General features: G+C 47.1%; 1 protein-coding gene across 2 annotated transcripts; it reads left to right on the top strand.

Moving 5' to 3' along the window:
- Positions 1-2,907: 2,907 nt before the first annotated feature.
- CAPN2 (calpain 2) lies at positions 2,908-27,457 on the top strand. Of its 2 annotated transcripts, XM_088161132.1 has the most exons (22): positions 2,908-3,083; positions 3,467-3,552; positions 5,130-5,199; positions 11,814-11,932; positions 12,282-12,415; positions 13,255-13,423; positions 15,314-15,397; positions 16,799-16,884; positions 17,504-17,578; positions 17,802-17,962; positions 18,283-18,452; positions 19,010-19,021; positions 20,480-20,691; positions 21,480-21,516; positions 22,130-22,195; positions 22,701-22,758; positions 23,717-23,781; positions 24,886-24,954; positions 25,293-25,371; positions 25,568-25,684; positions 26,092-26,150; positions 26,782-27,457. In XM_088161132.1, the coding sequence occupies exons 2-22, from the start codon at positions 3,544-3,546 to the stop codon at positions 26,803-26,805; spliced, it is 1,875 nt and encodes a 624-aa protein (XP_088017258.1). In that variant the 5' UTR covers positions 2,908-3,083; positions 3,467-3,543; the 3' UTR covers positions 26,806-27,457. The 2 variants fall into 2 exon arrangements, with proteins under 2 accessions (XP_088017258.1, XP_014732921.1); XM_014877435.2 differs by lacking the exons at positions 2,908-3,083; positions 3,467-3,552 and adding an exon at positions 3,963-4,356.
- The last annotated feature ends 310 nt before the right edge of the window (positions 27,458-27,767 follow it).

Genomic DNA, 27,767 nt, shown 5'->3' with positions numbered 1-27,767 from the left:
AATGTTTGTCTCTAAGATTGTTGCTTTAGAGGTTGCAATATTTTATCCAAGTGTTTGGGGAGGGAAGGGTTGCTACAAGCTGCAGCCTGGCAGGTTTCCTATTGGGAAACACATCTGAAATTAGCTCTGATCCTGCTTGGTTGTTTTATAACAGCAATAAAATTGTTGGTGCCTGAGGAGGAGGAGGATGATATCCTGCAGAGGTAATGCCTGCACCCCACACGTGAAGCTCCAGAACACGAGTTGGGCTGATCCAGAATGATGGTTCAGCACTGGGAAGGAAGCTGGGAAGGATAGCTGGATTTTGCAGGATGACCCAGGTATTTCTGACACCTCACACTGAACTGGCCAGGGCTGGAGACACCCTGTGATGCTGGGAAAAGCTCAGTACCTCTCCAGACCCCAGCCTCAGACAGGAAAGCGATCCCTTCCTCATGAAAAATCACTGTTGCTACTGCAAACCTCTTCCCCTAGGAAAGCACTCATCCTAATGAGGATGGGACAGTTCCTGGAAGGAGAACAGGAGCCCAGATGGTGCATGAGCCCATTCTTCCCTTCCTGAGCTGCTGGCCATTTGTTCCCAGTATCCACATACAGTGAAAGGACAGAAGAGCAAGAGGGAGGAGGGATGATGCAAGACAGAGCAGCTCTGAGTGACTCACAGTCGCTGAGTGTGGGCATACAGAAAGACAAGCCCATCCTGCCTGAAACTCCATGCTGTGAATGGCAACTGGATGCTCCTTATCAGGAAAGAGCTGCTGCAGCAACAGCTGAAACCACTCACTTGCAAAATGTGAGAGTTGGTGACTTCTTTGAAAAGCTGCAGGTGTCCAGGGAGATTAAGAAGAAATCAGATTTCTTTTTCCTTTCTGAAATTGCCTGGTTTTAGGGAGACACAAGTGGGTAACTATTCATGGAACTGCTACTTCCACTTGAGAGTGTTACACTGGTCTCACAGTCAAATGGAAATCACCTCTTTCTTTAAAGAATTGTGTGACTATGTAGAAAATGAAGGAACCGGCTCACATAGTGAGTCAAAAGAACTTCATTCCCTCAGGCTGTGGACTCCCATCCACGTCTACTGCTGGGCTGGAAGTGGAAGTAGTTGACCTGTGGACTTACCTGGCTGCAGAGCACTTTGTGGGTGAGTGCTGTTCAGATGGCTGCTGGGACAGCCAGCTTCCCAGATAATGAGGTAAATTCTGTATTGCACCAATATATCCTTGTCCTGTCATTAAACCACAGGGGACAGTATGGCCCCTATATGTTTGGGACCAGCCTAACAAACCTGGGTGGTAAATATACACCTTCCCTGCATTGCCCAGGTACCTCTCCCACTGCTAATTGAATCCTTGCTGGTTCTGCTTCTTTCTGGCTTTCTTCCCTTCTGTTCCTCTCCTCTTCCATTTGGCTCAGTCTCAACCCTCACTGCACCACAGAGACTCTAAGAAATCTCTGGCTGAGCAGAGCAGCCACAAAAGAGTCTTGCTCACACTTGGTCTTGATCATTGTCCAGCAGAGGCTGCCAGCAGATTACAAAGTGGTCTGTGAGTACCATCTGTGGGGCACATAAGAAATAGTTAAGAAAAGCAAAATAATTATGTGACAAATTTTCAACCCGACTAGTTTGCAAACTCAAACTGGTTTCGTGAGCTAGTGAAAATCTTTGCTTTGAACTGACTCTGGTTTCTTTTAACCCTGACTCTTGTAAAACCAGAGAAGTCTGACCTGTGGCAGCTGTACAGATTCGAGCCACTGCATGGAGCCAAAGAAACACTTTTTGAGCAGCTCTACAGCTCCCAGATCCATCAGGTTAGGATGCAACACAGCTCTCTGCAAGTTAAACTCCCATGTGGTGAGGCTCTGTTGTCTCCTGGCCCAAGAGATGTGAGATAACTCAGCAGTGCTTAAGAAATCCAAATTGCTGAGCAAAACCATCCTCCAGTGCCACTCTGTGTCCTGCTCAAGCTTCAGCACAGCCATGCTGGGGACCTTGGCTAAAGGCACACCCTCGATTGAGTGCACACAGCTTACATCATGTAACATTACTGGATCTGCTTCCAGCTCTCCATGTGTGATTGATTTCCCACGTGCTGCTAAAAATGCCATTATTCTCTTTATAAGGCGAGCTCTTCTGACCCATAAGAGACAGGAGGCATCTTCAAAGCACTGAAGTTGGACTGTGCCTTGCCATGTTTGGACAACCTGGTGGTATCAGGGCTGTTTTCTTGTGTGGCCATGACCTGTACAGACAGTTGTTGCTCAGACCATTCATATCTAACTTCAAAAATATTTTGGGGGCCTCTTCTGCTACACTGGGAACTGAATGGGCAATGCTTAGCTCTTTTTCCTGCAAATAGAAACTGTGCTGAGGAAAGGAAGAGGAATAATAGATGATGAAAGGTAAAACTAGCAAGCAAACGGACAGTGGTACACAGCGGTTTGGAGCACCACGTACCAGCAATGAAGGAAAACTTCCCACATCTCAGCAAACAGTACTTCCTGTAATTTAAGATTCTTTACACATTTTTCAAGGAATAATGTTCATTTTAATCTGATAGGATGGGTCCAAATCACTGTTTCATGCATCCAGGACCTGGAAAACAGTGTGCCTGTCCTTCCAGGACAGCAAAGAAGCTGGTCCTGGAAAAAGAGGTGCCTGTCCTTCCAGCAGCCACTGTGGGCCGTGGGTGCAGCACAAAGGGCTCACAGCCTCTGTGTGCTGCCCAGGGAACACTGCCTGGCACCAGCACGTCCTGAGTCAGACTTAAAATATGAAACAAATGGTTTGAATTCTCCCTCGGAGGGTTGCTGTTCTAACAGAGGTGCCAGCAGCAGCATTTCAGCCATTCTTGGCAGCAGCTCACTGCCAAAACGGAGATGCTCTCTCCCCCCACACCACGTGTGTGTGTTTTGGGGAAACTCGGGGGGAAGTCCCTGCTTGTGGTTTGGGCTGTGCAGGGAATGTAGCTGGGTCCAAGCCAGCAGTGGCAAAGCACTGTGGTGACCACCAGCAAATCAAGCTGCGAGGAATCTCGGTTACTTGAGATGTTCAAAGTTGTAACGACGCGACAACACGGGGTGTACGTATGTACCACAGTGAGATTTGAGCCATATTTGGTTTTCTCTTCTTTTTTTTTTTTTTTTTTTGTTTGTTTGTTTGTTTGTTTGTTTTGTTTTGTTTTGTTTTGTTTGGGGTTTTTTTTTGTTTGTTTTGTTTCGGTCTTTTGCGGATTTTTTTTAGTGGTGGTGGTGGAGTTTTTTGGGGGTTTTTAGGGTTTTTTGAGGCGCGGAGTGTTTTTTCGCTTTGGGGTTTTTTGGGGGGGTTTGGGAGAGTGTTTGTTTTTGTTTGAGGTTGGGTTTTTTGTTTGTTTCGGTTTTCTGTTCGGTTCGGGTTTTGGTTTTTTTGTCGTTGTTGATTTTTTTGTTGGGGTGTTTTTTTTTTTTTTTTTTTGCCTGAACTTAGAGAATTGAACTGGATAGTTCTGTTTTTCACACGGAAAATGCCAGCTTTTTGGAATCGATGCACACAAGGAGGCAGGGATGGCGCAGGTACGAAGCTGATGGAGGCAGAGCTGCTTCTGCACGGGGCAGAGAGCCGAGAGAGGACCAGGAAGGGAAAGTTTCTCCATCGGCTGCGGCCGGGACGGAGCGACTCGAGGCGAGCCGGGGGTGCAGCGGGGCTGAGCAGCGGGAGGGATGGATTGGGGAGGGATGACAGGCGGGGCGGGATGGGATGTGCAGGGATGACAGGCGGGGCGGGATGGGATGTGCAGGGATGACAGGCGGGGCGGGATGGGATGTGCAGGGATGACGGGCGGGATGGGGTGGGATGTGCAGGGATGACAGGCGGGATGGGATGGGATGTGCAGGGATGACAGGCGGGGTGGGATGTGCAGGGATGACAGGCGTGGCTGGGATGTGCCGTGCCGCTCTGTTGTGTTCCGTGCCGGGGCGGGGTTGCCGATGGCGGGGATGGCAGAGGCGGTGGCCAAGGAGCGGGCGGTGGCGGTGGCGGCGGGGCTGAGCAGTGGGAGGGATGGATTGGGGAGGGATGACAGGCGGGGCTGGGATGTGCTGTGCCGGGCCGGGCTGTTGTGAGCCGTGGCGGTGTTGGCCATGGCGGGGATGGCGGAGGCGCTGGCCAAGGAGCGGGCGGTGGCGGCGGGCTCGGGGCGGCACGACCGCGCTGTGCCCTACATGGGGCAGCACTTCGGGGCTCTGCGCCAGGAGTGCCTGCAGCAGGGACGGCTCTTCCTGGACCCCTCCTTCCCCGCCGGCCCCACCGCCCTCGGCTACCGAGAGCTGGGGCCCCGCTCGCACAAGACACAGGGCGTCGTCTGGCGCAGACCCACGGTAGGGCGGGGGAAGAGGGGGGATCCCCGGTGGCACCGATCCCCGGTAGCGTCATTGCACAGTGTCACCCGGCTTTTCTCCTTCCCCCTCGCCGTAAATTTGGGTGTTGAGCGGTGCGGGGGCGGCGGTCGGGGCGCGGCTCCGAGCGCGATGCGGAATCGCGGCGCGCCCGTTCCGTGCGGCTGCGGATGCTCAGCGCACCGGGGGCTCCCCTCTGCTCGGGGGACAGGCTGGCAGCGTGACTTGCTCTGCCTGGAAAACAAACAAATCAGAAAAGTCCTTTTCCTCTCCATCCAGAGCTCTGCGTGCGGACAAATCGCTTTGGGTAGCGCTTGGGGCTTTCTTTTCTGATAACTCTTTCCCCCTCAGCAGAGCCGTGGGTTGACCACCGTGCGGTTTATTCCCGAAGCAGCCCTGCCAGCCATGGGAGCCAGGGGGTCAGGTGGACTCCGGGGTGTCTCCAGGCACTTCTGGAAGACCTTGGTGTAGTCAGTGGTGGGGAGGTAATGGCAGAGCAGCGTGTGCACGTATGTGAAAATTCAGCGCACCTCCTGGCATATCCTGTGAAGTGAGATGGCTGCACACGAGCTTTGGTCACCAGCTCTCTTTCTCGCTGTGCTTGGTGTGTCTGTGCCCGCACCCATTCCTGCCCTGCTCCATCTCTGTGGTGTTCATCTGCTGTGGTCAATGATCTGGTTAATTTGCTGCAAGTGGAGCCTTGTTCCCTGCCTCACCTGCGGCTGTGTGTAATGCCAGGCTTGTTCTGTTCCCAGGAGCTGTGTTCCAACCCCCAGTTCATAGCTGGTGGAGCCACTCGCACGGACATCTGCCAAGGGGCCTTAGGTAAGGAGGGGGAAGAAAGCTGAGTTTTCCATGCAAGTGCTCTCCAGCACACCAGGGTTTATACATGGCTGTAACTCACTCTGTAAACACCTCCTTTTGTATCCTACCACCTCCATTCGTATCAAACCAGACCTTTCTCACCTTTCCTTGGAATTTGCAGGTGGGGACCGTGTGTGTCCTTTCTGTGTGCCCCAAGCAGGGGTGGCACACGCTGGTTTCCTGATGGCTTTTCTGATCATGGCCAGTTCCTTTCACCTTCACATCCCTGTGCCTGAGAGCAGCCTGACTCATTTTCTGCCTCTGTCTGCTTGGAAGAGCAGTTATGTGCATAGCAGGACTTCTCTTTTCCCAGTGGGAGAGAGAGTTCTGCTGGGCAGGAGGAACCTCTTGACACCTGGGGAGATGCTGAGAGGAAAGAAGTTGTATAGAAAAGAAGGATTCCTGCTGGTCACCGGGAAGACAAAACTGGGGTGTTTCAGGAGGGATGGGCCAGCCTGTGAGCCATGGCTTCTGCTCAGGCTGTGCAATGGCAGCCCCTTGGTGGGGCTCTCCAGGGGAGCTGCAGGGAAGTGCCAGGGGATAGTTGGGAACAAATGGCTTAGCCTGGCTGTGAGTGCTCAGCTATCCCAATCTGGAAGCCTCTCTCCTGCCTTGCCTGACAGAAGGGGTTTTATGTGGAGGATGTCTGCAGAGATATGAGTAAAGTGAAAGCTCCTATTCCATAGTTGTAGTGAGAGGGTTTTAGATATGACAGCTAGGTTTAGGGAAAGCTCTTGTGTAGGAAAGATGACTAATATGAGCTGTACTGCTGCAGTTGGCAAAGGAGCCAAGTTCTGTTTGTTTGCTTTCAAATATTCACCACATTGCGACTTCTTTGTTTCTAGTCCCACTGCTGCTATTTGTGGGTTCATGTCCAAAAATGTAACAGGCAGAGAAGCTTGTATTTTGTGCTTATGTTTTCATTCAGAAGTTTTTTTAAGTTAGTGCTTTGACAACTAGATGCAATTTGTATAAAAAATCCATGACAGCAAAAATACTTCGATTATGAACCTGGTTGTCCTCATGCCCCAGGATCATTGGTGGTGTGGGTTAGGCTCTGCTGTGCTTTGGGTTGTTGCCATGTCACCAGCTTCCTTCCTGTGCTCTCTCCACCCAATACCATGTCTCCCACCATGACTGTTTTGGCATGAATCATGTCCCAGTGCTTAAACACATGTGCCAGACATCTGTTATCTCATTTTATTGTGAAACTTTATGGTAAGAAGTTCTTCAAATTGAAATTAAAGTTTTCTGTAATGCCATTTCAACATCTGGCATTTTTGTAGAGATGCTGGTTTCTGGAGTCACTTAGTTGCTTTCTGCCTTCTGCTTTTCCAGCTTTTCTCTGCAGATGCTGTGGCAGCAAGAGCATGGGAATGAAAGACTTAGAGCTTCATTTTCAAGTTGTGAATTTGCTGTTGCTAATCCCAAACTCTGTTCTAAATTGAGGAAAGCGTTTGCTGCCCTAGTGGTCTTTGGACCAGTCAGATGTTCTCATGGGGTTGCATGGTCTCACCAGAGGATATGAAGTGACTCACAGCTGGTATTTTTGTACCTCCTGACTATTTGAATCAGAGGTTGTCAGTGTTCTTGTATCTCCTTTTTCACCATCACTAAGCACTGCAATGACTCTCCTGGCTGTCTTCTCATGAATCTGGGATTTTGGTAGTACGTGACAATTGTTAATTAAAAATTAGAGGATTTTGATCTTATCTCTGTATAGCCACTGAGCTCCTAAGAGCCTGGAGGAAACCTCTGCTCTTTTACACAATGGGGCTGGCAGATGCACTGTCCAAATGCTTTTTTTTGTTGTTTTCTTTTTTCCACTGCTTTATCTGACACCAGCGTTTGTCTTGAGAAATTTGCTTAAGTTTCTGTTTGCTTGAACTTTGTATTTACTTTGAATGTTCATGTCCCATCATATTTTAGGATGTTATAGAGAAGATTGCACTAGAAGATGTCAGGTGCTTTTGGTGCTTTTTTTTTATTTTGCTGCTTCTTTTCTAGAGGAAGCTTTTGTAGTCTCATTTATCCCCCAAAAGCCTTGATCAAAAAGCAACAGACCTGTGCCTATGGGGAGTTTCACTGCTGTTTCTCAGCCCATTTGGGAATACTGCAGGGACAAATGAGGCATCCAGAGCACACAGACCCATCACATCTGCATGGCAGCTTCCTGGCAGGGAATGTGTAACCAAACAGCTCAGCTAATGAGCAGGGTTTCTTTTAGCTCAGCAGTCTTTGGCTAGGTGCATAAATTTGTTTCATTGCTTTTGACCTGGACTATAAGAAACTGTGCTGCATGTAAGGCATATCTGATCATCAGTGCAGAAAAGGTTCTCCAGACACCAAAGTTCTGCCCCTTGGGATTTGGATTATCCTTTATTCTGGCCTTGTGAGTTTTGTGGGGATTTTTGTTTTGGTTTGTTGCTGTTGGGTTTTGTTGTTGTTTTGTGGACTTTTTCCTTAGGAGAAACATTTGAAGGTGAGTATTTGGTTTTGCAGTATCAGATCTGCAAAGCCAGTGATGGTATTTGGCTCCAAATGGCAGCACATGGGATGTGGTGACTCATTACAGCTGAGGGGAGGATCCGAAGCCAGAGAAGCCTGGTTCACCCTTAACCACCTTTTTTTGGAGTGGATGTCACCATGGTATCACAACACTGGGGTGCAAACATCACAGGATGTCCCAGCTGCTGTTTGGATGCAGGTGTCTCCTCCTCACTTAGCAAATGTGTGAAAAAATAACAAATTGAATAGGTTGAATTTCAAAAACCAGACCCATGGTTTTCTCGTGCTGACAGCCACTCTGCTGCCTGTGGGTTGGCACAGCCTCGTGTTTGTAACCAGAAAACTTCCTGGAGTGCCGTGGTATTAATATAAATACATTCAGCAGCTGTTAATCTAAGACTGGTGTAAAATAATGAGTCTGTGATTGACAGAACTTATATTTTCCTTTTTATCCATACTCTTACATGAGCTGTGAAGTGACCAGCAGCTGCCTTTTGCTTGCAGCCCTTCAGGCATTTGATGGGTGTGTTTTGTTTGTCTTTTCTTTCCAGGATGGCTAATTTTAAGCCCTTACGGCTATTTATGCTTGCTTTGCAATTACTTTTTTTTTTTTCTAACATTCTTCTTACAGCTGGAGATTAGGTAAATTCAGAGATGGGTATATGGAAATAACAAGTAAAACACTGAAAGTAGGAAAAAGTAAGCATGACAGGACAAAAATTGCATTTCTTGTTAATATGTGTTATAGGTAAACTCACAGCCCGATAATATTCCCTTTTCTCATAACCTTGTTCTGCCTACTGTTCATTTACAAAAATTATCTATGATTAATGTAGCCTTGCTAACACTCCTTTCAGACTCTAAGCAACCTTTCTGTCAGCCTCTCCTTGGACTTTCCTCCCCTATCAAAGGAAAATCACTATCAAGAGCCTTGCAGAAGCACCAGTTCTGAAAGTTCAGACTATTTGGTAAAGAGGCTGCTCAGGCTTGCCTAGTGCAGGCTGAAATTCCAGGTATAATCACAAGATCTGTTCTCACCCGTGGTCTGAATTATCAGGTGTGCTTTTAGTGATGGCTGTTCACAAAGGTAGAGATGATATCCTGGCTGTTGAGCACTTTTAAGTGTGGAAACCAAAGGATGTTTTCTATGTATGCTGCAGCTGCCTTTAAACCTCAAGACCTTGCCCAGAGCTGTCAGAGTAAAGATTTGTGTTTGACTCCAAATTCTTGTTAGAAACCAGTATAAAGTTCAACTGAGAGATTTTACAACAGGCTGTAATATCAGTCTGTCTTGATGGAGACAGCTAGAAAGTAAAGGAAATTCTTTTAAAATTCTGCTTATGGATGTGGAGGTCCTGTGAGGGGAGTTTCTCCTTGAATTTCCGTGCTTCTTACCTCCAGGGGAAACATGACTCAAAGATGTGTTACAGCATTGAAGTGTGTGTTCACAATCTGGAGACCTGATCAGCTTCTTGACCGAGCCCTCCTGAGCTGCTGTGGCCATTTGAGTTGTTCATTTGTTCTTCCTGTGCTGCTCCCTGCCTGCCCAGCCCCTGCCCTGGGTATGGAATAGAAATACTAATATACTATATTAGCAGATTGTAATATACTAATATACATCTAAAATAATGTAATAAAATACTAATAAACAATAACATTTATTGGGAAGAATGGTGCAACAGCCTTCCTCTGAGCCAGATTCTTCCCTCCTGGGCCTGTCTTTCCCAGCGAGTGCCTTTGCAGTACGTAGTGCTACCTGTGGATGCAGCTCCCAGGGAAGAGGGTCTCAGCTCCTTGGAGGAGTCACCACTCTGCAGAGTGAGATGGATGTGATGTGACAGAGTAGGGAGGGGAATTTCAGCATTGGTTCATAGTCTGTCACAGGAGAATAGCAAGGAGACTTTCCTGTTTGAAAACTTCTCTGACATTCTGACTTTTCCATTGCAGTACAAGCAGCCAGAGGCAGGGCTGAAGGGAAAGTTTTGTGTTCAGTTCTTCCCCTCCAGGTTGTGAAGCAGTATAAGCACCACAAGTTTTGAAATTATTCTGCAATTTCACCTCTTCCACCTTTCCTGAGATGAGAAAAGATGTGTGGGGCAGGTGTATTTCACAGAGCTGCTGCTGGGGGTCAGCTGAGCAAAGCGAGGGCAGCCTGGAGGGAGCTGCAGGTTGTTTGTGTTCCAGCTGCTGTTGTGTGAGCAGGGATGGATTTGGGCCTGGGGGGGAACCTTGAGAGCTGCTTTAGGGTTAATTCACCCTGAGACTTTCTCCCATTTGGATCCCAGCTTCTCACCCATGAGCTTTTGAGCCTTTTTCCATGGGAGAGAGGTGGCTGTGTAGGGACTGCTGCTGTGCTGGCCTCTGGCTTGCTGGCAGCTGTGCAGGTTCACACACTGAGCCTGCAATCCTGCAGTGTCAAAGTGGTATTTGTACCACTTAATTTGTGGATCGTCTTTTTTTTTTTTTTTTTTTTTTTTTTGTCTTCACTTAGAGTTAGGATTAGAAACATAAAAGAGACGAATTTTCTCGTGTTCGGGCTTGGTTGTTTATTAAATCTTATTTAAAGTATAGAGAGTTTTGTAACACTTCTAGCTACCAGCTGAAAGTGAGCAAAATGGAGGTGAATCAAGCTAGTTACAAGGTTTTTTAAAGCTAAACAGTCTAATAAAGAATTAACACTTCTATTATTTATACTTTTGACTTAATAACTAAACTTTTGTGACCTGCAGAGCAGCACTAGTTATCCAACCAGAAATTACTACCTGAAATCATGAAGAAGAAGGAAGAAGAAAAAAAAAAATCCCCTATCTTGTCTCATATCTATTACTATATTATAAAACCCTCCAATTTAAAACCTTTCACCATGTGAAATCACACACTTCTATTTTAACTACACACCAGTGATTTTCACTCCATCACCTAAATTTGGAAGCCTTCTCCAAGGCCTTAGGTCAAAAGCAGTGCTCTTCTGGGGGGGGGTCAGTGCCAGAAAGCAAAGAAAGCTCAAAACTCCCAGGTTTCTGGGTTCCAACACTGCAGGACTCTTTTAGGGAATCTCATGTGCAATACCTCTGCTCACAAAGCAGGGGAGCAGCAGATCTGCTGATGGTAACAAGGAATTTTGTTTGGGGATGTGGCAGCCAGGGCAGCCTTGGGGTCTGTAAATCTTTGACCACCTCACTAATAGGCTGCAGGAGGGAGGCCCATGGCTGAGCAGAAAGGCAACTGCTTTGCTGAAGTGAAACTGGGCTCTGAAGAGAATGACAGAAATCAGAGGTGTGATGTTTATGGAGCTGAGGTCTCCCCCTCCCTCTGCGTGGCAGGAGACAGGGTGGAAAAACACTGCAGGCAGGCTGTGGTGTGCAGGCATGGTGTGTGTGGCTCCAGGGCAGGCAGGATAGGATGTGTGTGGGACTGGGAAACAGTGCCTGCCTTCAGGCCCTTCCTGCCTCTCCAGTGACTGTGCTGGAGACAGACTGGGATTAAACAGAGAAGCCTCGAGCAAGAGCCTCCAGGGATGCTCAAGGTGAAAGGAGCTCCTGTTTGCAGGGAGGCTGCCAAGAGACCTCAAAGGGAGCTTGCCCACAGGACAGGTCTCTGGAGAGCAAGGCAGCATGTTTATTAAATGTGGAAAAGGGAATAAATGCAGCCTATGCCTGAGAAAACACTGTCCCTTTGAGGAGAAATTGCACCCCTAAGTGCCTGTGTGTGCCCACAGGCTCTTTGCCTTTTCTCTGTGCTGCTTCCTATCATGCAGGCACTCAATTGGATATTAAGTTTTCTTTCAAACAGTGCCAGAATGGATGATAACTGTGGTGGTAGGTCAGAAAAAGCCTGCTTTGCTGTTTTTTTATGACTTTGGTCTTGAGGAAACACTTGCCTGGATCTGGAGGGTATTTGAGTTCATATATTTGATCAGTCTCAGAGATAAAGTGATGGGAGGGACCATCCTATCCCAGCTGAGGGAATTATTGGTTATAATGCACAGTCCTGAAGCAGTGTGAAAAGTAAAGTTTGAATAATGAATGCTGTCTGGTTTGGGTTTTGTTTTCCCTTTCTTTTTACAGGGGACTGCTGGCTCTTGGCTGCCATTGCTTCTCTCACCCTGAATGAAGAAATTCTGGCCCGTGTTGTTCCCAAAGACCAGAGCTTCCAGGATAAATATGCAGGAATTTTCCACTTCCAGGTATGTGGAAAACAGCCTTTTCCCCTTAGCTCCTGCTGTTGGGCAGGAGCCAGTGTGGCTGGCTGTGTATCCAAGTGTGATGTTTCCTGGCATGGCTTTGTGGGATGTCAAAGAGCCAGACAGAAAAAAGGAGACATCTAAAAAGGGTGGTGGAAGGAACAAGGCCATTAATCAAAGCTCTGGGAGCAGGGGCTGCCTTTGTGGTCCTTCCTCCCCGAGCAGAGCCAGCTGAGTCTGTGCATCCCTGAACAGGGACCGGGATTGCTTTTCCCTGGGGAAATTTAACATCCTGGTGATGGGAGTGCAGAGGAGGGGGTGGTGATGGATGTTTGTGCTCTCTCTCCCTCAGTTCTGGCAGTATGGGGAGTGGGTGGACGTGGTGGTGGATGACAGGCTGCCCACCAAGAACGGGGAGCTGCTCTTCGTGCACTCGGCGGAGGGCGGCGAGTTCTGGAGCGCGCTGCTGGAGAAAGCCTACGCCAAGTGAGTGGGGCTGGGCTCCCCCCTCTCACATCCCTGCTTCCCCACAGCATCCTCAGCTGCATGGAGACTGGGCATTTAAAGTGTCAGCCTGCTTGTTAGCCTTTGCAGCTTCTGGGCTCCCCCACCAAAGGCTGCTCCTTTGGTAGAGCTTTGTTGACAGATGCCTAGGACAAGGAGCCAAAAGCATTGGATTTGTTGCTAGCCAGGAAAAGGCTCTTGCATCTCGTGGTGAGGCTGTTCCTGGAGCAGCCTTCTGTCACCAGGGCCTGGGAAACTCCATTTCATGTGCTCTCTGCACCTCTGAGGGCTTGGCAGCTTCAGTGTGCAAAGCACATCAGTACATGTGCCCAGGTCTGTGTTCAATGCTCATATCTGAATCTCCATTTTTGGGGTGGCCAGAGAGGAAGTCTGCCCTCTAACTCTACTATTTTGAATTGACTTAAGAAACTTAGATTTGCTGAAAATCAGACCCATAACTGTTAAAGGGATTTAAAGACTGTGGAGCTAGAGAGGCAAATTGTTTGGTCATAATTTTTTTAAAATACATTATTTTTTCTTCAGATAGGATTCATGATTGCTGTCATTGATATGACTGAACCTGCAAGGTGTATTATTGTATAATATTTTATGTTGGGTTTTCCAAGTCCAGAGGTCTAAGAAGCAAAGCTGAATGGAGGGGCCCCTTTGTAGCTGCTGTAATGCTCCTGAAAGCAGAAAGGCTGTGACAGCTGGCACACTGAGTGCCTCCCCTGAAGGAAGAGGAGAACAGGGAGCCTGATGGGTGTGTGTGTGTGAGAACAGGGACCCTGATGGATGTTTGTGTGCCCCATTCTGTGCAGGCTGAATGGATCATATGAATCTCTCTCTGGTGGCAGCACCACCGAAGGCTTCGAGGACTTCACTGGTGGCATTGCAGAATGGTATGAGCTGCAGAAGCCACCCCCCAACCTCTTCAAAATCATTCAGAAGGCACTCCAGAAGGGCTCTCTCCTTGGCTGCTCCATTGATGTGAGTTAGCAGGTTTATTTCTGGGTTCTTGCAGTGCACACAGGCTGGGGGTTGACCTGTGCTGCACCTGCAGGAGCTGCACACAGGATGCCAGTCCTCTCTGCCTATGGGTCCCTGCTCCACATTGTGCCTGAAGAATTTAACCCACAAATGTGAGCCAGGCATGGGGGTCAGGCTAAACTTCATTATTAAACTTCATTAATTCATGTACAAAGCTCATTCCCTCCCTTGTGCTTCCTCCATGAGACCTTCTGCTGTTTAGTGGGTTCGTGGTAATAAATCACTTAGGGAACATGTTAGGGGTCCTGATGGACAGCTGTGTTCCTAAGAAAGCCTTAGCTTGGCAGCAGGATGGCACAGGCTGAGGGTTGGGACTGACAGCTGCTGCTAATGGCTCCTGCAGTCAGGTGCTCAGAGGTGATGTCAATCCTTGCTGCAGCCTTTTTGTTGCACAAGTTGTACCTGAAACGTTCCCAGAAAACTCTGGGCTCTATTCTTGAAGCAGAGAGGCTCAGACTGTTGCCAGACCTTTAAAAGGTTTTATGGGAAGACACGTTGTCAGAAGCTGAACCCACATGGAAAAGAAAAGAGGAGCTTTGGCCGTGCCTTCAAGGATTCAGCATTGCTTTTAGCCTTACTGAAATGAGTCTAAGTATTATTATTGTGGTAATCAACCTCCTCCCAAGCGAGATTGCATCTTAGTTATGTCTGAAGGGAAGGTAAATTGTTTACAAAAGCTCCATTCATAATATAAATGTAAATGTTTCCTCCCATTTTTCAAGTTAAATCAGAGTCCCAGGAGAGGGAAGCTTCCCAGCAGGAAAAGTGCTTGGTTAATGTCAATTTGACTTCGTGGTATTTTCAAGGCCTGTCTCACTCATTTGCATTAGATAAGAATCTGACATCTGGATTTTTGCCCCAGACTGATACAAATCCCTTGGGTGGGGGGGGGGGGGAGAATAAATATATTATGTTGTTGATAAATGCTGGCACTTTCTGTAGTGTAAATTAACTGATGCTGAGTTTATCCTTTGGGGAAAAAAAAAAAAGCCTTGTAAAATCTTTCCTTCTCTTCTGTAAGAGCAATAGGGACACAGAGATTAAGCATTAATGGAGAATGTGCTGTGGGGCAGTAATAGGCTATGAATTAACAGCAGGAATCCTGCCTGCTCCATCCAGTCCTCTCTGTTGGTTCAAATATACTTGTTTAGAGGTTACACATTTCTGAAATGTGGAGACAATGGCAGCCACATCATGTTTCATAGGTGGTTCAGCATTCACTGTCTGACAAGAAGTGACTTTGCTCTTTAGGGTTTAAAGGCCCGAGCAGTGGCTGTGAGAAATGGAGAGGGGAATGTGCCTTCAGGTACGAATGGCATCCAAAGCTCAGCCCCTTCCCTGGCTGCCCTGCAGGGCAGATCCCAGGGTGCAGGGCTGGGCAAAGGGAGAGGAACCTCCCACCCTGCTTTGGAGCTGAAGGGGGAGTTTTGACCCTGAAATTTGCTGGAGCTGGGTGTGATCCTAGTGTAGCCTCAGGCCAACCACTCCCTGGTTTTCTCCTGGTCCCTTGAGAATATGGAGTTTATTGTGTGCATAAATAAACTTTGGAGAAGCACAGGAGTGGCTGCACCACACCAAGTGTTTTGGAGCCAGGAGGGAACTTTGCTGCAGTGCCAGGATTCTGCTGTGCACCCCATGCCACAGACATGGTCCCTGGGGTTCCAGCCCCACCACATGTGCTGCTGTCCCCTCTCCCTGCTTTTGTGCAGCAGCTAAACCACTACTGCAGCCTCCCAGCGAGAGGAAAGCTCTGCTGGAGGGGGAAGCTTTGTTCTGTTGGATCCCCTGCCCATGGGAAGCTGCAATCACTGATGTCCTTTGCTCCTGCAGATCACCAGTGCTGCAGAAACAGAAGCAGTCACTTCCCAGAAGCTGGTGAAGGGACATGCATACTCGGTCACCGGGGCAGAGGAGGTAAGTGTGCCACCCCAAAGGGGCAGTGGGTTCTGTGGGGGGCAACCACAAACCCATCTTCAACACTGCAGATTCCTAAGTGTCACCCATTTTGCTGAATTGGGCTTTGAGTCTCTTCTTTCTGAAGGAACGCTTAGTTAGTTGGATGTTTTGGATAAACACAGATTTGCCTTCTTGGGTGTTTGATGAAAAAAATCCCTAATATTCCATAAGCATGACTATTTCCCACTGAGCAGGGTGGTGGGCATGCTGGTGACCAGGCCCTTCAGTGCAGTTCTGCACAGCAGGCCACACTTTTTACCTTGGAAGCACAGCAAGAAGTGTCCTGAGAAAAAAAAAAAAAAGAACAAACAGGTGTTATTGTCCCTGAAGTGCCTGCTGAGCAGCACCTTTCAGCTGGGCTTGGTGCTCAAACACAAGGGGCCTGCCCAAGTGTGGGTGACTGGTGAAGGCAAGACAAAACAAAGGAAACAGGTCATGGCATCCTTCCACGTGTGCAGTGGATTTTTGGTTAGTTCACTGAGAATTGTATGGGAAATAATTTTTGGAAGTTCAGGGTGAGGTGTAGAGAGCTGCTGACTTGCTGTGCTGGTTTGTGAGTGTGCATTTGGTCCTCTTCTCACAGCCAAAGCAGGGAAGAGGGAGTTTGTTCCCCTTAATTCACGAGTAGGCATGATGTAGCCAGGCTGTTCCTTTGGAGATCTGTGCAGAGGGAGTTCAGCTGGGGTGTCATCTCTGGGCTGTGCTGCTGCTGCTCTGCAGCTTTCTTGGCTTCAGGCTGCAGAGGTGCATCAGCTCCTGCCTCAAGGGAGTGCTGTGTGAAATAGAAACAGTGGGTGCTCCCACTGAGCTCTCACAGCTGTGCTCAGCCTGGACTCTGTGTGAGCAAAGAGAAGGGGCTGAGGCTGCAGCTCTGCAGGGCATTGCTGTGGTCACAGGGGCTGTGGCCAGCCTGAGTGTCTGTCTGTTGTAACAGGCTCCTCTTACATATAAGCAAGGGGGTAAAAAGTCATTTAGATGTGAATAGAAAGTTTATACCTAAGTGATGACATTGAGAGATATCTCTGTACCTGCTTGTTGGCTTTTGTATAGCAGTTCTGCATTCCCTTTGCTTGTAATCTTATCAAAGGTGGTTTTTTTAGCAGCACAAATCAGACATTTTGGTTTTCATGGGCTTTGGTTTGTGCATGCTGTAAAACTTCTCTGGACAAGCCTGGCTGTGTGAAGCTCACTCAGAATCAGTTGGACTCACATCTTCTGGACCAGATGTGTGCGTGTTGTCATGCCTAGCACTGAGACACTTGCTCTGTCGTGTTTTTAATTACTGTAGCAGATGAGGGAGGAAGGGAGTGTTGTGCTGGGAGTCCCTGGTAAGTCTCCATACACTTCTGATCCCATCAGGTGAACTTCCGAGGAACAGTGCAGAAACTGATCAGAATCCGAAATCCCTGGGGAGAAGTGGAGTGGACTGGGAAATGGAATGACAAGTGAGTCAATGGCTTACTTGTTGCCAGTAGCCCTTTACTGCAGTAAAGGCCAGTAGCCCTGTTTCTGTGCTTTTCTGTCTCTTCCCTACCTGAAATTCCTCTGTAAGTTCTGTCTGGATGTGGTGTTCACATGGAACTGTTTCAGAGAGAAGCATCCCTTCACTGTCTTCTCCCTCGTAGCCATCACAGTATGTGGTGCCTTCCATGCAAATTCCAGCCTTTGTGTAAGATGCAGTGATTGAGTCCTAGAAAGCTCCCTGTAGTTTCTGCTCATTTAACAGCCTGGATTCAGTGGTGAGCTTCTGAAAAATCACTTCCTAAAAGAGCTTTAAAAATCCATTTCTGCTGTTAGCCATGAATGCTGGAGTTTACTCACTTCTGTGGATGGGCAGTTTTTATTCTGTCTCAGTCCAGGCATTAGCATTTTCTAAAAATAACACTCTGTTTCTCATCCTTACCTTGGATATTTGAGAAGTGAGGTATTTTATGTGCCAGGTGCATCTATTTTCAATTCTGCAGCGGTTTGAGAATTCTGGAACTGCTAAAAGTTAGATCTCACGGCAGAAGAGCCACATGAGGGTTTCACCTTTGCCATAGTTGATGTGGGGTTCTCTTCCAGCTGCCCAAACTGGAGTGGTGTTGACCCTGAGGTGCGGGAGCGACTGACCAGGAGACACGAGGATGGGGAATTTTGGTGAGTGTCACTGGGTTCCCATTCCAGCAGAAGGGAATGTCAGCTGCTCTGATTTCATTCATGCAAAGTAACTTCCCCCAGTTTGCTCTCCAAGGTGAGTGTGCAAATTCACTCCAAAGCCTGGTGCTGAATCACAGTGGCAGGAGGGAGGATGGGCACGGTGGTGATGGAAAACCTCCCGTCCTTCCTGAGGGGACATTGCCAGTGGCATTGCCTCCCACAGGATGGCGTTCCATGACTTCCTGAGGCATTACTCCCGCCTGGAGATCTGCAACCTGACTCCAGACACCCTGGCCAGTGACAAGTACAAAAAGTGGAGCCTGCTGAAGCTGGATGGGAACTGGAGGCGAGGAGCCACTGCGGGAGGCTGCAGGAACTACCCAGGTGAGAAGAACTGGGGAAACCTTTTCCTTGTCCACTTGGACTTTCTCTGGGAGCTTTCAGGAGATGGTTTGGGATGGCTTATGGGATATCTAGGGCTGATCTCCAGAAAGTGCAGGTGTCTGGGAATTGTGGCTCCCTGGTGAGGGTCTGTTGTGGTTGTAAAGGCTGGGGTGGGGCTGGGCAGGGCAGTGCATTGGTTTCCTTTTCTCCCTGCTGATTTTGGCAGTCAGAGCCACATCTGTCCCAGCTGACGTGTTTAAATAGCATCACGGTTGCTGTCAGTGAAGCCTCTGAGCAGTTTGCTTAAATCCACTTCCCAGACACTTTCTGGACGAATCCACAGTATTTGATCAAGCTGGAGGAAGAGGACGAGGACCCCGATGATCCCGAGGGCGGCTGCACTTTCCTCATTGGGCTCATCCAGAAGCACCGTCGGAAGCAGAGGAAGATGGGGGAGGACATGCACACCATCGGCTTTGCCATTTATGAGGCAAGGAAGTGTGGACAGGAATGTGGGAGGAAAAGGGGAAATCATTCCCTTATTAATGGGATAATGCAGTTCCCATGCTGGGCTTTCCATCAAAACTCAGATGGGTTGAGTTGGACAGCAGCTGCAGCAAGGATGCTGTAAAGAATCCAAAAGCTGCATTATTGTCTTGCTTAGCCCCTGTGTCCTCTCCTGATGATGGAGAGGTCAGAGGTGCAGGAATGCAAAAGAGGAGATGGGGAGAAATAGTAGAGAAATTGAGGCTAAAATAAAAATTGTGGTGGGCTGCAGGGAGGAGATCAGCAGAAAGCCACAACCAGCCTGGCTCTGGCTGTGGCCACACTGCCCCAGGTGAGCCTCACCTGCCTCAGGGGTGGGGCTGGGAGCTGAGTCAGCACTTGGCCTTGGGTGATGTGGACTCAACACCCACCTTCCCCTCAAGCCAAGTTTGTTTGGTTTTTTTTCCCCCCAAGAATGTGGATGTCTTTGGTAAGTACTGGTGAAAAGAAGATGAAAATGCCATTCAACAAGCACATAATTCTCTCCTTTTCTCCTTGCAGGTGCCCCCAGAGGTATGTGGCATGGGTTGGTGGTCGAGGTGTGCAGCTGGGGCTCAGTGGCTGAGAGGATCCTACTTCACTGCAGGACAACATGACTGCACAGAGGCTACAATTAGAGGCCATTTATTCTGGAAGGGGCTTTCAGCCCACGTTGCATTTTTAGAATGTCCTGGATTGGGATAAGAGTGCTCAGTGCTGCAGAAACTCCCCAAAGCAGCTCTTCTGTGGCTCCTCTCCCAGCCCAGCCCCACACTTGCTCCCCCAGAGCACAGCTGCTTTTTCCAGGTTTGCACAGAGGTCATGTTTGACTCGTGAATAATATTCCAGGGAGGTGTTTATATTAATTCCCCTAAGCACCACCTCTTTTGGTTTCTATTTCTACCTGCAGGCAGCTAATAGTACACCCTGGGGGTCACAGAGGGGTGGCAGTGCAGCAAGGACTGAAGCTGAGGAAAACCCCTGAGTAACAATATTTCTGGGTTTGCTGTCCCTGTGAGGGTCTGTGCAAAGCAGCTGGGGCATCCTGTGGCTCCTGAGGCTGTGCCCAAAGCAGTGGCTTTTACGTGAAGCATCGTTTCATCAGGGAAAGAAATGGTGCTGCTGGTTAATTAAATTTCTTATGTACCTTTTTAATGCCTTAGCAGTGCTCTGTCACTCACCCTAGTGGTCCAAATATTTCATTTCCATAAGAAAACTGATTCTAGCTACAGTCCCATGACTCTTTTCCCCCGCAAAAAAGGTGGAATTTAATCTCCTACTGTGGAGCAGGTCTGACAGGTTTTTAAAATTCTTTCTTCATTCTTAAAAATCTGGGAGGACAGGAAGGAGGAGGTTTCTGAAAGATGCACATTCCTGAAGTTGGCTTCTGGAGCTGAAATAGCCCACCTGTAAAAAGAGTCTGTTCTGAAAGGTCACAGAATTATAGAATGGTTTGGGTTGGAAGGGACCTTAAAGATCACCCAGTTCCAGCCCCATGCCATGGGCAGGGACACTTTTCACTAGATGTTACACTCCAAATATGGTTTTGTTTTATTCTTTTGTTTTCTGTTATTCTTGGAGCCCTGCATGAGCGGGCTCTGCTGTAAGGCAGCCTGACCCCAGGGGCAGAGCTGAGCTGCAGGTGGCACCAGCCCTGGGGACCAGAGGGACATGGCCCCTGTGCCATCTCAATTTAAAGAACAACGATTGGTGGAAGAATTTGCCCCGATGCCTTCAGCCACCCATCATCATCATCTGCAAAACAAAAGCATGACCTGAATGATTTATTGCAATCAGCTACAAAATACATTTGCAGCCACATCTCAGGAGTCCCAACCCGTTTCTTTTCTGTCAAAGCAACATCGTTTTTCTTTTATTTTCTTTTCCCCAGACACAGCTAATTGACATATCTGTGATATTTTTAATTTGTAAGTGTGAACACATGCAGACTACAGTGGGATTTTTTTTTTCTCTTTCTTTGCTGTTCTTAAGTTTTCTGGCCAGACAAATATTCATCTGAGCAAAAACTTCTTCCTGACCAACAAAGCCCGGGAAAAATCCAACACCTTCATCAACCTCCGGGAGGTGCTGAACCGGTTCAAGCTCCCTGCAGGAGAATACATCATCGTGCCCTCCACCTTTGAACCCAACAAGAATGGGGACTTCTGCCTCAGAGTCTTCTCTGAAAAAAATGCAAACTCCACGTAGGTAGCTTTTGCTGACCATATTACAGCAGTGGGCACATGGGGAATATGATTGTTGTTGTTATTTTTAGTGGTTTTGTTATCTCTATTACTAGGGATAGAATTTACTATTTAATTAATATTAAAAGACTTAGTTATGTCACATCTTGAAGAGCAGCTGGGCTAAAGCCTGAGGAAGGGATGTGGGGTCTTTTGTATTGAGTTGCCCTGATTCAGAGCAAGCAAAAACTTTCCTCTGTCCTATAATATTTTGCTGCATATTCCTGCAGCAGTGAGAAACCCGGGATGTTTGTTGTGTGAGGACACATTCAGCTTTTGAGGGGCCCTTAGGAGTGCCTGGGCACCATCTGTAACTCTGGTGCTTCCTCAGCACCTGGGGGACAGCCTGAGACACATCAGAATTACTTTAGAGCTCTCACTTCTTTGCTGTTTTAAAGAAGAAATGACAAGACAAAGCTTGATTTGTACCCAAGAACCTGGTCCTGTGCTAAGTAGGCAGTGACCCAAAGAGTTCTGTGTGCCCCAAAATCCTGTCTGTGGCTCTGCAGGACATTGCATCATCTGTACTGTCTTTTCAAGCTCTTATTGCCATAGCTGGTAAAATACAGCACAGCTGTATATTAGCACAGCTTTCACTGTGCTAAGCAGTGTCTGTGGCTGCTTAATCCAGTAATTTTTGAATGCTCATTGTTATTTCCATGTTTTAAAGAATCTCTCTTTAACTGAAGCTTGAAGGAAAAGCATCATAAACATGACTTGTTCTGATTTTAATATTGATTTCTTTCTAGGGTGATAGATGATGAAATTGAAGGCAATTTTGATGAGGTACATCAAATGTTTTAAATTGAGATAATTTTGTTGTAAGGGGGGGGTTTGAGTCCCTGTGCAGAGTGATGTTTTCTATAAGCATTATCAAGAAATGTTGTCCCACTTTGGGAAAATGGGAAAAGATCTTTCAATATCCATAGCTTGGTGTCAGACACATGGAAACATCATCAGGAATGCAACAGAAACAGGTGTTGTCCTTTATCTAGAACTTGGACTTCCTAGGCAGAAGTACACTCTGAAGAATTAAGTGGAGCCACAGGGAATTCCCTTTGCTCTCCAGGAATCCAGGAGTGCAGCTTGCAGCAGCAGGGCTGTTTCTGCATGTCATGCTGTTTCCAGGAGTAACGAGTGGCTCACCATATGTTTAGTCTTGCTGGAGCTGGGGATGCTTTGCCTACTAATGCAGCTACCCCATATGTAGTGGGTGTTTTTTCCAGCATTCACAATTTTGAGGTGCCCCTGAAAATAAAACTTAATAAAATCATAGTAAAAACCACTTTGTACCTTCAACCTTGCCATTTGAATTTTTAACTAAGGGCAAGGAGATGCAATAAGTCTTTCTCAGCCAGAAACTTTTCCCCTTTTCACATTGTCTGTTTCTGTCTTTTAGACTGAGATCAGTGAAGATGACATCGAACCCAGCTTTAAGAAGCTTTTTGGGCAGCTAGCAGGAAATGTGAGTGTTTTTCTGGTAATATCTTGCTGGCATGGTGGGTGAGTGGGTGAGATGCCTCCCCCAGGACAGAGTTTAGCTCTTGTGCAGAGCCAGCCCTCAAGTGTGAGCACAATTGTGCTTCCCAGAACCTGTTCAGTCACCCACCTGCTTCCACAGCGGATTTGGGAGCGCTCCTGCTGAACAACCTCTGCTCCTTTAGAGCTGTGGGCTCGACTTTTATCTCTGCAGGGCTGGAATTCTGTCCTTGGGCAGAGCCTATGGCTGGGCTGAGCCTTCTCCCCAGGCTGCTCTTGCCTGGGGCACACCTTGCTGCCGGGTGTGCTAATCTCTGGGAATTGCTGGTGCTCCTGGGAATGGGAGGTGGGGAGAGCTTCCCACTTGCTTCCACTCCAGGAAACTGAACTCGAAGGGGTGTTTGAAATTGGCCAACTTGCCCAAAGCAATCAGAGGCTGCAGATGGTGTCTGCAGCTCATGGTGGAAAATTTGTTTCCTTCTTTTCCGCAGGATGCAGAGATCTCCGCCTTCGAACTGCGCAGCATCTTGAATAAAATCCTGGCTAAACGTGAGTGCCTTCCTCCAACAGCAGCTGCAGATGCCACCAGCAGGTTTGGCCACCTCCACCATGGCCATGGGAGCACAGAGGGCACCTGGGCAGGGTCAGAGCCTGGGCTTGGTTCTCCATATGGCCACGGCCATGTGCTCTCTCTGCTGCTTCAGGGGGCTGCAGAAACACTGGGGCTGTGCCAGCACAGGAGGTGTTTCACAGGATGTGTGCTTTGGCAGGGCACAGATGGGTGTCTTTTATCCCAGCATCTGCCACTGGGAATTGGCTGCCAGGAAGATGGATGGATTTGAATAATCCTTGATAATAATCAAGAGAGGTATTGCTGCTGTTTCAGTATTGAACCATCCAGGAGTGATTCAAGCAGTAGCCCAGCCAACAGTCTGGGGTCTCCCTGAGGAGGAGGAGAAACTTTGAAACTCTGGGCTTCTTTTTCTGTGAAGAGATTCCTAGCTTGGCTCTGCATTATTTTCCTTCCCATGAAACAGTGCTCAAGAAACAAGTGCCTGGAGAAATAAGTGTCTCTTTAATTTCCAAAGTGAAATCTTATCAGATGGCCAGGACTGTGGTGTATGTCTGTGTGCAGCAGCCAGCAATCAGCAGTGGGGTGTTGCTGAATACCAAGCTTGGCTTCATGTTCAGTCTTTCATGAAGCCACCTCCTGCTGCCCTCCATAAGCTGGAAGTCTACATTGTCCACAGAAGTCCACTTTTCAGGCAGACATACGAGCAGGAAAGTTTTTGTCTCTGTCTCTTGCTCCTGTAGCACACCTACAAACCAGACTACTCAGGCTGTTTGCTTGGGGACACATCCCAGCTCACCTGCCCCCAAAACCTCTTTTCCAGCTCAAAGGATGACACCATTGGAAGCAAATGAAGGCTGGTTGGAGAGCTCATGAACTATCTAAGAAGGTGCTGTGGTACAGCATGAAGTGATAATCCTGTCTTTTTCTTTACAGGCCAAGATATCAAAAGTGATGGTTTTAGTATTGAGACATGCAAAATAATGGTTGACCTGTTAGATGTATCCTTTAAAGCTCTTCCTACATGATATTCCCCTTCCTGTGCCTTTGCTCCTCAGTGGGTCCATCCTGGGTCACTAATTCTGAGGTGGAGAAGCTGGCTTTACCCTGGTTCCCCTAAAAAAGCCACTTCTTGGTGTTCACACTTGTGTTATCCCAGCCAATGGGAAAATCCATTATCAAAGTCTGCTTGGAAGTGTTCCCAGCTGTTGGGTGTCCTAGTTTAGCTGGGGACAAAGTGATGTTTGTGCTGGGAAAAGGCACCTGGCTCTCAGCATGGTGAGGATGGCCTTGGCTGTAGGGTTGTTCCACCTCTCTGTTATCTGGCTGGAGTTGGTAGGAGTGTCACAAAGCCATATGGACTTAGCAAATGGAAAATGAGGGAAGCAAGCCCGGTGTTTTGTTCTGACATGCCATACAGGAAGCAGAGAACACGCAGGATTTTAGGAGCTTTTACTCATAAGAACACGAGCAGAAGTGTAGGATGAAGGATCAGGTCTAAGAATAGCTGTATTCAGCTTCTCTGTGCAGTGGGAGTTGAATTACAGAGTTGGAAAAAGGGAAAATTACCAACACAAGATGATACTCTTCTATAATTTGGTGTAAAATACAGCAGTCCATAGGGACTCCTTGGCAGGTTTTGGGAGCAGTGCCATGGCCAGGTTCTTTTGTTAGCTCTTTGCTCAAGAGCTGAAGGTCTCCAAATAGCAGGCCTGGCTGTGGCTTTTCCTGTTTATAATCCAGACCCAGGACTTGTGCTCCAGTAACTGCAGGTGTTGAACCCACCATGCAGAACAAAATGGCATCATCCTGGCTCGTTTGTACTTGTAGTGGAAAGACAGAGACCTGCAGCAGGGGTGCAGAAAGAGCTTGTGAACTGGTCATGATTGAAATTAATGATCCCAATGATTTAGAAAGAAATCTTGAACAATTGTGTATTCAACAGGATGAGTCCTGGAGAGATGATGAGTCCTTCAGAGAGGACTTGAGTCCCTTTTTTGTTTGCAACTTTTTTAAAGTCGCAGCTGGCCATGCCAGTAAACCCAGCAGAGGGAGAGGAAACCCCTTTCACTTCCCTCTGAAGAAACTTCCTTAACTCAGAGAAGAATGATGGGAGTGGCAAACTGGGACTGAAGGAGTTCCACACCCTCTGGACAAAGATTCAGAAATACCAGGTAAGACACAAGCCCTTTGGGAGAGCAATCACATGTAGAAGTGGCTGTAGACTGCTTTGTGCCATGCAGTGTGCACAGCCACCTTTCCCAGAGCAGGGACTGTGCGTCTGCAGTCCCCCAGGTTTGGTCTTTATCTGCTCTGGCTACTGCTTTTTAAAATCTTACTTTTTAAAACCACTTTTAGAAGAAATGGATATAAGTACCAGCTCCTTCAGACCAACGTTGCAAAGTGTTTTATATAACGTGCAGGCTGCATTTCAAAATGTTTTGCTTCTGCCAGAAGCCAAAGCACGCTCTGAATTATTATCAAGGTTTCACTTCAGTTTTGTGTTTTGCAGAAAATTTACAGAGAAATTGATGTGGATAGATCGGGTACCATGAACTCTTATGAGATGAGGAGGGCACTGGAAACAGCAGGTATTTATATTGATCTCTTTATAGGATTCCATCATTCCAAACAGGGTTGAGAGATGCTCAAAGCCATACAGTCCCATCCTAACTTAATGAATTTTGGGCACTCTGGAGCCACCACACAAGATGAGGCATTTCATTTCGTACCTTTGTTTACTCTTTGGAAACAGAGCCTTTTAAATCCTTGGCATTGTATTTCCAGGGTTCAAACTGAACTGCCAGCTCCATCAGGTCATCGTGGCTCGTTTTGCTGACGAGGATCTCATCATTGACTTTGACAACTTCGTGCGGTGTTTGATTCGGCTCGAAACCTTGTTCAGTGAGTACACACTCAGTGACCAGACAGCTCTGCTGCCTTGGCATTCCTGCAGGAAAACTGTCCAGAAGCCCAGGATAAGGTATTCAGACAAATTCCAACCTGAGATATTAATCTGGCTTCTCCTAGATCCAGGAATCAGTCTTTTAGGCCAGGCTGCTGAACCTCAGCCAGTCTTCCTAGAAAACAACTCTATGTTGATAAAAAATACCAGACAACAATTAAAAATGTTCAGTCTTCCTCCTGCACAATGACTCTAGAGTGGCCCTTTCTGATTTGGGGTGCAAGTCACTGTCAAGTTTTAAAATCTGGGACTAAACTCCTTATTGACCCTGAAAGCACAAGGAAAGGGAAGACTTTGAAATTAGTTCCTGTATTTACTCTTGTCTGTCACCTCTCTCCCACCACAGAAATGTTTAGAAAACTGGATACTGAGAAAAGTGGGACAATAGAATTGAACCTTGTTAATGTAAGTTCATTTAGCTCTAAAACATTTAATTTTTGGGGAAAAATCGGGGGGGGGGAGATGTAGAGTGTGTCCTGCTCCATTCTGACTGAGGATGGCTGGTTATAAATACTCACATTTGTGCTGCATTTATCTATTTTGTGTATTTATAAGCAGCCTTAGAAAATTCAAATTCAATACATTTCAAAAATGTACCTACATTACAACATATTCTCTAACAGATAAGGTTACTTGCACCAGAAGCCCTTTATCCTTTTGCTGGCAGTAATTTTGGCTTCTTCCCTGCTTTTTCTGTCAACAGAGCAAAATATAAGTGCAGCTGTGTAGACAAGACTGATGGTCTTGTTCATGTCTGCTTCTTCCTGCCCTGTGTGTGCCCTGTAGAAAGGACTAAGTTTGGAGAAAAGTACCCTCCTACATGTGTTTGACTTGCTTATTACCTGAACATAACTTATTTCTGAACCTAAGAATCCCAGAACTCTGATTTAAATGAGACAAATTTGAATTGCTCAGGAAAGTTCCTAAAATTACTTCTGTAACAGCAGGCTGACAATATGCTAGAAATGCAATTGTGCCTGCTTGCTACAGGTCTTTTACTAAATTTAACCTGGTTTTCCCCTTTCTCTGGTTACAGTGGCTGTGCCTGACTGTCATTTGAGCCACTCAAATGGTATCAGCTTGAGACCTCAACAAGAGCATGATCAGGTGAAGATAACCAAGCTACATACAAGTAATATCCAAATATGAATGTGCCTTAACTTAGGAAGCAGATTTTGCATGCAATTGCAAGAAGAAAGCCATTCTACTTCCACAGAAGAACCTGCAAGCTCATTTTTTCTTTTTCTTTCTGACAATCTGTGCCTACTATCATATAGCCTCTGGGCAAAGGCTTGAATTTAGTATCAAGCCTCAATCCAAGTTTTAAAAATACTGCTTTGCTAATATCTTTGTGTTTAAGGCATTTACAGGACTTCAGGAAGAAAAGTGCTTTTTGAACAACATCCTGTATATCTGAAATAGTATTGCATATCTAAACACCTGTACTCAGATATAGGGGTTCCTTGTATGCTTTGTGACAAGCCCCAGCACTATTCTAGTTGAATATTTAAAGAATTTGAGTATCAAGTACATCTTTGACCAAAGTGAGCATTGATGTGCCTGGAGCAGGAGGTTGTTTGGTAACAAGATTCTTCCAAGAGAAAGCCCATGCTTTCAGGTGGAATCTTGAATTCCAGTCTTATTTATCTCCCTTTGAAATACAAGAAAATATTTAAATTTTAAAAGAGTAGAAATAAAGTTTGACAGACTTATTTCTGCTGAAAATAAGCTTTTTTTTTTTTTCTTAGAGATAAATCATCACAGTGCATATGCAGAGCTTTTGCTTTCAGGAACAGAAGCTGCTGCCTTTTAAAGGGGAAAACCAGCATGCTGGAGCTGATTGTGGATGTGTAGCAGTTAATGAAATGTTGGAGAAGCTGATACCTAAAAGGATTAATGCTTGAACAGCTAAGGGTTTCCAAGATGGGTAATTGTTACTATATACCCCATACCCAGCCTGTTGAAATCAGAGGCTGTGACCATGAGCCAATCACTGCTGCCTTTACTTTCCTCACCGGAGGA

Source organism: Sturnus vulgaris, chromosome 3 (genome assembly GCF_052056855.1).
Source record: "Sturnus vulgaris isolate bStuVul1 chromosome 3, bStuVul1.hap1, whole genome shotgun sequence".
NCBI lineage: Eukaryota > Metazoa > Chordata > Aves > Passeriformes > Sturnidae > Sturnus > Sturnus vulgaris.
This window is presented reverse-complemented; position numbering and strand designations above follow the sequence as displayed.

Bases quoted from the DNA above. Each gene is read 5' to 3' on its own strand.
- CAPN2 (XM_014877435.2), top strand. From the start codon at position 4,120: ATGGCGGGGATGGCGGAGGCGCTGGCCAAGGAGCGGGCGGTGGCGGCG. The intron at 4,357-5,129 runs GTAGGGCGGGGG...TTCTGTTCCCAG, and splicing joins TCGTCTGGCGCAGACCCACG to GAGCTGTGTTCCAACCCCCA. The intron at 13,424-15,313 runs GTGAGTTAGCAG...TTGCTCCTGCAG, and splicing joins TCCTTGGCTGCTCCATTGAT to ATCACCAGTGCTGCAGAAAC.